At 32.3% G+C, this 10,701-nt stretch overlaps 3 protein-coding genes across 3 annotated transcripts in view; 2 read left to right on the top strand and 1 right to left on the bottom strand.

Annotated features, from left to right (window-relative positions):
• Positions 1 to 5,294: 5,294 nt before the first annotated feature.
• HELRODRAFT_183531 (hypothetical protein) lies at positions 5,295 to 6,608 on the bottom strand (the record flags this gene model as incomplete). The annotated part of the gene is made up of 1 exon (XM_009013132.1): positions 5,295 to 6,608. The coding sequence occupies one exon, from the start codon at positions 6,606 to 6,608 to the stop codon at positions 5,295 to 5,297; it is 1,314 nt and encodes a 437-aa protein (XP_009011380.1).
• Positions 6,609 to 9,054: 2,446 nt separating this feature from the next.
• Positions 9,055 to 9,465, top strand: HELRODRAFT_125743 (hypothetical protein; the record flags this gene model as incomplete). Its single annotated transcript, XM_009013131.1, has 2 exons — positions 9,055 to 9,229; positions 9,335 to 9,465. Coding segments are annotated over 2 exons (306 nt in total), but the record flags the coding sequence as incomplete, so codon positions are not given.
• Positions 9,466 to 9,483: 18 nt separating this feature from the next.
• The window catches only part of HELRODRAFT_158187 (hypothetical protein), a gene marked incomplete at both ends in the record, with an annotated part of 9,817 nt that continues 8,599 nt past the window's right edge, over positions 9,484 to 10,701 (top strand). The window contains 3 exons of the mRNA XM_009013130.1: positions 9,484 to 9,618; positions 9,723 to 9,800; positions 9,858 to 9,891. Coding sequence (XP_009011378.1) covers positions 9,484 to 9,618; positions 9,723 to 9,800; positions 9,858 to 9,891 — 247 coding nt within the window. The remainder of the gene's footprint in view (positions 9,619 to 9,722; positions 9,801 to 9,857; positions 9,892 to 10,701) is intronic.

The following is a 10,701-nucleotide window of genomic DNA, read 5'->3' as shown; positions in this document are numbered from 1 at the left end:
AAGTTTGTGTAATGTATTAAAAAATACATTCATTTTTATGTAAATGAACGAGTACACGTTGGTACATCAAAGCCTTCTCTTGGTGTGTAAGTATGGAAGAACGCAAGGCTATACGATGCTTTGTCATTAAAAAAACAGCACACACAAGGTGTGCCGTGGGTCGTCTTTGAAGTTTAGTTGTAAAAGACATTTATTGTCATATATCAAGGGCGGGCAAACTTTTTTTGCAAGGGCCGCATTGAGAACTATTTTACCTTTAAAGAGCCGCATATGTACTTGGAGAGCAAATTTTTTGGATCCGGGGGAGAATTTTTTAAAGATTTGTGGCTCTTTTTTTAGTCATAATGTCATGATGTCTGGCACGCATAAAATAGCATTGCGGGCCGTAGCTTGCCCACCCCTTGTTATATATAATTGTAATGATGTATTGCATGACAATGTGTGCAGTTTTTATTTCAGTTTTCCGTTTCGGTAAAAGAATAATAAAATAATAATCTTGTATCTAAGATTTTTGTGATTTTCTGATTTTTAACTTCTAATTATTATTTCCATTTTCAAAAGTTCATTGATATTAAGTATTATTAAAACTTTTATTTGAATTTCAAAATGAGAAAGCCATTAAAATAATTTTGAATTTATTTTTAAAGTAAAATAAAAATGGATAAATTCAAGTCATTCGAATATGCATGGTTAAAACTGAATAATAAATACTAATGGTTATGAATTAATAACATACAATGCTTTTTCACGAATTTACAAACAGTGAGAATTAAATAAATATTAACGAAGTATCTATAACATTACCACATACGCACACTTGCACGCACATACAAAGCTAATTCGAGGATGGCTACAATATCCATAAAATAGGAAAGCTCAATGGAAGATCAAACAATTATATCAATTTCATATTATTTGTAAAAAAAACATTTTTAAAGTTAACAAAACTCAGATTTTTATTAATGTTATTACATATCATGGTTATTACAGGAATGTGCATTTAAATTGATAGCTGAAATTTTGTAAAATACTTGTAACTGAACAGTCATTTGTGATGGAATTGAGTCTCATTGATTAGGATAAAAATTACTCACATCACACCTTACATCAAAATCACATATAATTGCAAAATCGAAAGTTGATTCTAAGTTTCGTATCTATGTTTTTCACAATCGAATTAGTTTTAAAAAGAAAATTGGATTTTTATTCAAACGAGTCATTAGTCTTCAAGGTCACGCATTAAATGACCTTTCAAACGAGCGAACTCATGAATATTGCACAAAAGTTGAAAGAGTGTTACCGCAGAATTAGGTTAAAAACATAGAAATAACTAATTTTTCCAACACAGCTCCAAACTATGATCAAAGTTTAAACTGAAATTTCAAAATTATTTTAACTTTTACTTTTGAAGTAGTTTATATTTTTGAACATCAGCGAAATAAATTATAGAGAAACAAAAACGTGAACGCGTGGGTTGTTGTTGCACAATTCAATCACCATCCCATTGAATCGCAGAAAGTTGTTTGCTTTCAATACAACTAAAAACTACTCCTCTTCATTTATGAAAACAACAACAATAACAACAACACCAACAACACCAACAACAACATCAACAACAACATTAACAACAGCATCAACAACAACATTAACAACAACAACAACAACAGCAACAACAAGAGCAACCTCAATAACAACAACATCAACAACAACATAATCATCATCATCATCATTAACAACAACAATATCAACTCCGTCATTATCATCAACATCATCAACAATATCACCATCATCATCAACAACAGCATCACCATCATCACCAACAACAATATCAACGCAATCATCATCAGTATCATCAACAGCATCAACAAAATCAACATCATATTTAGAGCCAACATCATCCACTCGATCGGGAAATATGGCCATAAATACAAAGTCAAGTGTATTTATTAACCCATAAAAAAAACCTGATACCAGCATCAATTCAGATAGCAACAATAACATCAACAACAAAACTACATCAACGATCTCGTGTAGCATTAACGAAATTACATTTAGTATTTACATAAATTATGACATCATGACATGAAACAACAATGGATAAATAACAACAATAAAAAATGCCATCGGTATAGACATAGAACATTAATGTCATTGAAGAGTTATGAAAATCCATGATTAATGTCATAGATCAATACCAGAGTTGTTAAATGTTATGATGTTGAATAAATTTAACATCATAACGTACATAACGAACAGTGACAATAAGACAACACAACAAAACAATAAAAGACAATTAAATGTATTTACTTAAAGTATTAATGATGTCATAGAACGATAACAAAGATACATTAACAATGATATCATAAAACAATAACAAAGATACATTAACAATGATATCATAGAACAAATAACAAAGGTACATTAACAATGATGTCAAAGAACAAATAACAAAGATACATTAACAATGACATCATAAAACAATAACAAAGATACATTAACAATGATATCATAGAACAAATAGGAAAGATACATTAGCAATAATATCATAGAACAACAACGAAAACGCTTAAATAATGTTTTACGAAGGTTAAAGCTGTTAACAATTAAATATACCTCACATCAGCCCAGCTTCCTCATAAAAGGATGCCTTTGTATCTACAATGTAGCTAGATAAATCAATTACAATAACAGTAACAGCAAAACAACATTAGAGATGACATTCAGCAGTTTAGATAAGAACAAAAGTAACATTAATAGAGAAAATTCATCATTAACGATGTCAATGATGATGATAACTTTTCAAGTAGTCTTATAGCAAAACTTAACAATCATTCTTATTACTAATGCTACTGCTACTACCACTACTATTACTACTATTACAGCAACTACTACTACTACTACTATTACTACTACTACTACTACTACTACTACTACTACTACTACTACTACTACTACTACTACTATTACAGCAACTACTACTATTACAGCAACTACTACTACTATTACAGCAACTACTACTACTATTACAGCAACTACTACTACTACTACAACTACTACTACTACTATTATTAATATAATAATAAGAAAAAGAAGAAAAAAAGAATAGAAATGGGTAGTAGTAGTGTTAGTAGTAGCAGTAATAGTAGTAGTAGTAGTAGTAGTAGTAGTAGTAGTAGTAGTAGTAGTAGTAGTAGTAGTAGTAGTGGTAGTAGTGGTAGTAGTAGTAGTGGTAGTAGTAGTAGTAGTAGTGGTAGTAGTAGTAGTAGCAGTAGTAGTGGTAGTAGTAGTAGTAGTAGTAGTAGTAGTAGTAGTATTGTTAAACTATTGTTATGAAAGGTAACGATAATAGTTACATCAAATTACAAATAATAACATCAAATACAGCCTAATAATGCATAAGATTGAAAAAATGAAAGAAATATAAAATGAAACAAAGAGAGCCAGGATAAGGATAACATAAGCGTGGGAGTTTATTAAGTTGAATGATGACGGTGATGATGATGATGGTGACGACGATGATGATGGTGGTGATGATGACGACGATGGTGACCGCGTTATAATAAATGATGATTTAACAAATCTCAACAAAACTTCGGCAATCAGACAATGATTAAGTGAATTGTGATGATAACAAGGACATATAATATACATATATATAGAAATATAACAATGGAATATATATATATATATATATATATATATATATATATATATATATATATGCAGTATTGTATGAATTCTACGGAATTGTTGGCAATAATCAGTTTAAAGTTTGTCTTTTCAATTTCCCTAACTAGAATTTTCTGGAAGTTGTCAAGTTTGTCGAAAATAGTATCATTATTCAAAATTTAATGAAACTGTTGCTATCTAAATTCATTATGCAGATAAGGCTTTATTTCGATTTTTCATAAATTGTCTTCAATGCAAGTTTGGTTTATATAGTTTTTTCAGACAAAGCAAAATTTTTTAACAAAGTTATTGGTTGGTGATGTAAGGAGAATTGAAAAGACAAACTGTAAATTGATTAATACCAATATATAATGATTATATATATACATATATATATATATATATATATATATATAACAAATTCTGTGATGATAATGATGGTAAACGATGACGATGATGATGCTATAACATCAAGTTATATACATAGTCCGTATATAACGCTTTCCGCAGTGATGGCTCCGATAAGATCAGCAGAGAGAAGTACTTTATACTTCAGGTGCTTGTTCATGCCTGCAAGCTCCATTCAGTACAGCAACACGAATTAACATTCCATCATTCGGAATGATTATGGCGTATTGTATCTCTAAACTAGTTGGTGTTTCCAAATGTAGGCCTACCAGAGGGTGGGTAATGTTTCGTTTTTATAGGGGGGAAACAGGGCTTTGCGGGTTATTTTTTAAGGGGATACAGAATAAAAAGGGTTAAAAACGATTGGAATAAACGTGAAACGTGTTGTTTCTCAAGAATTTTCAGCGATCTGAAGTAGTGCTTGCTGGGCCACCAAAAAGAAAATACATCAAATAAAAATAAGAAGTTAGAAATTAATGAAAAAAAAGTTACGCGAAACAAAAAAAAATTAATTGAAAAAGTATCGCCAAATGATGTGTAAATGAAGTAGCATGCTGTTAATAAATTAAGTTAATCATAAAAGTAAAAAACAGTTAGAATTTATCAAAGGTTTAATCATTATTTTAATCTATTCATATACAGTAGCATATTTCTTTGTCACAAAAAATGAAACAGTGCACATAGAGCTAGTTCGTACAATTTTGACCAAACATAAAAGCCAATAAACACACCTACACAGACATATTGTACGCGCACACCCACACAAACATAGATACACACAACTCAAACATAAATATATTTATTTAACTAGTTTTCTTGTAATACAATTGTTACTGTGCACTCTTTTAATTTGGTTTTCACAGTAGTCTTAAAATATTGGGCCATATTGAATTGAAATTTGCGTTTATAAATACACCAGCATTGTACGGATGCGTTGTTTTCATTGAGATTAATTCTCCACACGTTGTGAAATATTTGATTGAAAAATTTAAAAAAAAATGAAAAAGTCTTCGTTTTTCATAAATTTTACCCGATTATGATACATTAGATAGAGTAAGCTAAATGTTCTATTGATATTTGCAATCAATTAAGTTCAAATTTGTTCAGCGGAACTTGAAAGAATTAAATTTAATAAAAAAAATGTAGAGTTGATAATGTTACAATAAAAAATTGTGAACACATTGAATGAAAGATTGAATATCTTCAAGACTTTCACATTAGTGATTTTTGAAAATCTTCCACCCTGAAGAGTAGACAAATGGGTTTATCATAGAGCTAATCATTGGTAGGCTTTTAACGATGATAATTATGAAGAGGAAATTTGTTTCGATTCTGTAACCAAAACTGAAGCAGATGTAGATGATGATGAGTGGTCCTTGAAAGAGTACAAAGCAGACGGCCACCACTACCATCATCTGTGAGAGAATTCTTCGGCGTTGGATTATTTTCAAAGTGTTGATGGAGGGTGTTCTTGAATGGAAACTTTCCATTCGAATGGACAAATTTTGAGACACTAGAATGCTGTTTTTTACTAATTTTTGTGTTGAAAGTGGTTGTTGGTGGTTTTGATCAGCATTTGGATAAGACTGAACATCAGCTTTTAGTTCCGAACCATTTTTAAGCTCATTAAACGTACTGCATTTCAATTTGTTTATCGCTTCGTCCAAACTACAAAATATTTTCGCATACGATGTAGAAATAATTAAAACTGGAATAAAATAGTAGAGGATGGCAATGATGATGATGTAAGTTTTTGCACTAGAAATTTCATCGGAGCAGAAAAATATGGACGAACACATGTAGAAGACAGTTCCGTAAGACATGGAGACTTTAACCGTTTTGGCGTACAATAGAGAAAATGGCAGCGAAAACATAAAGGAAGTCACCCATATCATGAAAATGACCATGAGAGCTACGTTTCGACTGAACCACTTTCGAAAATGAAATGGGAAACAAATGAGAACTAACCTCTCCTGGCTTATTGCCACCACGGTATGAAATCCTACAAAGGCCAAATAAAACATGAAAAAGATCAAAAAGCGGCAACAACTAATATTACCACCATCGTGTCTGTACTGTGACAAATGAAGTTCAATGATACTGAGTGGAGCAACTATTGTCGATTTGATGAAATCACAGACTGCCAGATTCAAAATGAGTATGATGTTGGAAGATTTGTTGCTTTTGGATGACTTCCACATAAAGATGATCCAGAATAAGTTGCCACAAGTAGAAAGGAGGATACATAGCCAGCAGAAAAATGTTAAGCCATACCGAACGATGTTGAGAGATAAAACGTCTTCGCTATCCAAATGTGTTAAGTTACCGCAAATTTGGTTCAAATGTTCATCGGAAGTGTTTTCGTAGTTCTTGCTTGTTCTATTTGAGCGATTTGTCATGAGGCTTAGGTTGGGGTTCATCGAGATGATGTTTATTTCGTAACTACTATTCTCGAAAACATCTGTGATGTAAATGTTTCGGTTGGCTGTCCATTCAGGCTTTGAGTTGTTCTCGTTTGAATTTGATTCCATTTTCAGTAAACGAAGTTTAAAATTTTCATGTATGACGATTTGTTGGCAACGTAATTTGACAGCAGTACAACTTTATCAACATTCGAATTGTACAGTTTAGATTATTCAACATTTACAATAAATTATTATTTTAACCCGAAAAACGATACGAAAAATTGTTTCGTTTCAATTGAGTCAGACATTTGAACACCGTAACTATTTGTTTGTATTAGATATAACATTAAAAATTTTTTTTTTAAATATTTTCATCAACATCAACAAAATTTTATTTCAAAATTATAAATTGTTCATACCTAATGTTGCAATTAACTAAAAAAGTTATTGGATAATTTAAGTTTTATCCAAATATTCGTTCAGTAATTAATTATTATTGCATCATTTTAATTATTTATTTATCGTTGGATTATTATTTCATGTACTTATTCAACATTCAATAGCTCAATACCCATCTAATAACGATTCGAAAATTTAATTCAATTACATAAAATTAATTTTAACAGAGTCCTGCAAATGTCTGAGAACAACCTGCATTCAGATTGTCATCCTTTCATCAGTGCGCATGACAAAATGCACGGAGGAAATGGAATTATTTTTGCGTTTGGTTGCGAGCAATTTTGCATCTGTATATGAAGAAACGCATCACGTTTTACAATAGAAGGTCGGCACTTTTAAGACAGAGCATCATATACGTGCAGTATATGCGCACTGTGCAGTTGTGCACGCTATTCAGAAGCTTCTCTATGAAGAATAATAATTCATCCTTCTCTGTAGAAGCTTCTTTTTAATAATGATCTGATTCAGTGATGGCGGTTTTTTTGTCGGTGTGTGTTAAGTAAAAAAAATCAACAAAACGATTTTATTTTAATACAAAAATAATTATGTTGCCATTATGATCCAAAAAATTTTTGAAACACATCCTATTTGATGTGTTTTCGCCGAACAGCAGCGCATGTGTGTATTTAATAATGTTATTTTGTATAGCGCCATGGCAAGCGACTGAGGTGAATTTATTATTACAACAAACACACGTAAATCAATGCATCACACACTTTTACATGTGACGGGCGGGGATTTCTTTACATTCGAATCAGGACGCTACATCAACAATGCCTGGCACCTTAACAATTACACCACCGCGTAGTTGCACCATTTGTGTACCTGCTGTGTTGTGTATATAGTTATATATATATATATATATATATATATATATATATATATATATATAGTTAGTATATTGAAGGTATTAACGTATGTTGTTTTAATTCGCATTCGATTGCTATCATCCTCTACATCGTAACTATCATCACCATTGTCATCATCATTGTCATCCAGTGCACCTTGGTTTGATTTTAACTAGAGAATGATGAAAAGAAAATGTCGTTAATTTAAATGAATCGTCAAGCAAAATCTAAATCAGTTCAATTTGGCTGTTTGAAATCGCACTCTTGATGATGAATATACCAAATTGTTCTCACTAAAGGGAGAAGGCATTGGGAAAAGTTGGGTATGAGACCACATCCAAAATATGTTGTCAACAAAATCATTTTTATAGGAAAGTTGATTGTTTCTTTCAAAGCTATCTAACATACAGCATCTTTAATGATAAAATTTTTTGTTCGCGATTCTTTTTTTTATGGTTGAATTTTTTCTCTCCAGGTTGTTCATATGAGACAATCACGAGTTCACCTACTAAGTCTTGCCATCTTGATATGTTGCCGATAGTTGTTTTTAAAAGTTTGTTGAGTTATTTGTTCCAACTATAATTTTTTTTAATATAATTGATTGAACAAGAGAGCCTTTCCATTTGTTTTTGAACATGCGCTTGTCGTGCCACTGCAAATTATAAGCACGCCTGACTGCATCTGGTAACCAACAGGATCTATAGCATTGAGATTAAGACACGTGCTCTTCCATAAAGTTGATCCGTTGATTAATTCATTTTTCCAATGTTTTTATAACAACGATCATTATTATAAAAATTATTATAACACGAAATAATTGTTTAAGTTAAAGAACATCTAAAATTCAACCAACACTAATATTTCTGACTAAAAAAAAATTCGGAATATCAAATGCATCAAGCGTGTAAATTGCCAATACAAGCAAATGCAACTATTACAGTCCAATTCATCTGGTGGCTTTCAATTAAAATGTAAAGTGCATTCCATCATCTATAAATACGCTACCTGTAGTGCAACGCAAAATTAAGAGTTTAACAATTGCCTGAAAAATGCCTCCATTCATCTTCCATTCATCTACTCCATTATTCAAAAATCAATTTGCAAGCGTAAAAACGACAAACGAATAAATTTTTTTCCCTTGCCATAAAAGCTTATTTATTTTTAGTTTATTAAAAAATTTATTTATCAAAAGAATAAAAATTTAATTGATTTTATAAATTTGTATTTTTTTGAAGAAAACATATTAACTCTTCCTAACCTAACCTAAACCAACGCACTGGGAGAAAGATGGCGCTCCTAGTCCGATGATGCCCAACGAAGCTCGTCTTCGTAACCTGACGTACTCGTCCCCCCTTTATGTCGACATCACTAAAAAAGTCATTAGGGATGGGCAAGAACCAGTCGTTACAAATCATCAGAAAACTTTCTTGGTTAGGAAGAGTTAATATGTTTTCTTCAAAAAAATACAAATTTATAAAATCTTTTTTTTTATTATAATTGTTAAAAATACTAATGCTAGTATAATATTTTAATAACATTTTCCAGGTAAAATCCCCATAATTTTGCGATCCACGTACTGTTTGCTTAGTGGATTGACAGATCGTGATTTGACAGAATTGAACGAATGTCCACTTGACCCTGGGGGCTATTTCATCATCAATGATACCGAAAAAGTTATCATCGCCCAGGAGAGGATGGCCAACAACACAGTGTACGTTTTTAGTCAGAAAGATTCTAAATACGCCTACAAAACCGAGTTGAGATCGTGTCTGGAACATTCCTCGAGACCGACCAGCACCATGTGGGTCAATTTGTTGGCAGAAGGAAGTGTAAGTCATGATGATGATGATGCTGTGATGATGGTGGCAATTGTTGTCACCTTACGTCATCTTGTGTTATAATGGCTTTTTGCATAACCATTTTTATTTTTTAGGGTGTCAGAAACGTGGGTATTGAACAGAGTATCGTAGCTCTCCTTCCATACATCAAACAGGAAATTCCTATCATCATTGTCTTCAGCGCTCTGGGATTTTTATCAGACAGGGATATCCTTGAACATATCATCTAGGATTTTGATGATCTTGAGATGATGGAGATGGTGGGTTTCATTATGATTATGATTATAATGATCTAATGTTGGTGATCAGATTAGTGAAACAAATTTTATATGCCGAAATAAATTTCATAATAATGTTATAATATTCGCTGTCGTAACCGGTTTACGATGCGACGGGTTCAAATCTTCGTCAATGAATAAAATACTCCAAACAGCTATTAAACTTTACTTACAGAAGAAATCAACTAATCGTATATTTCCAGTAAATTCGCACTAACGCAACAATTAACTTTTAAATCTTTCAAAATCTATCGCTATGACAACGTCAACAAACAATTCAAATATCGCTTTAAATAATTCACCGAATCGCTATTCACAAAATCACGAATTTCACTAATCACGAATATCCCAATCACGAATATCACCAAAACCAAATATCTTGCGACGTGCGCTTATATACTCTTCGCAAGCGTCGTTTCTAGATTCTTCCCGATGGTCCGATTCCAGCATACTCTAGAACGTTCCAGTCACTAGAACATTCTAGAATACGCTAGAATCTAGTGCGTTCGGTAGCACGGTTATAACATTACCCCCTTCTTAGTTCTGTTCGTCCCGAACAGCTTTCGTTCCGGTGTCCGCATGGTACGGAGCCAGTCTATCCAAATGGACGATCTTCATTCTTGCTCTCGGCTTCCGATATTCCTGAATACGGTAGACGACGTCATTCAAGCGGGTGATGACTTGATAAGGTCCTTCCCACCCTCGCTGGAGCTTTGGAGAACGTCCTTTCTTCCGCTGTGGGTTGTACAGCCAAACTAACTCGTCGACAGCAAAACCGCCACTGCTTCCTTTCAAG

This window comes from Helobdella robusta (genome assembly GCF_000326865.2).
Source record: "Helobdella robusta unplaced genomic scaffold HELROscaffold_110, whole genome shotgun sequence".
Classification (NCBI taxonomy): Eukaryota; Metazoa; Annelida; class Clitellata; order Rhynchobdellida; family Glossiphoniidae; genus Helobdella; species Helobdella robusta.
This window is presented reverse-complemented; position numbering and strand designations above follow the sequence as displayed.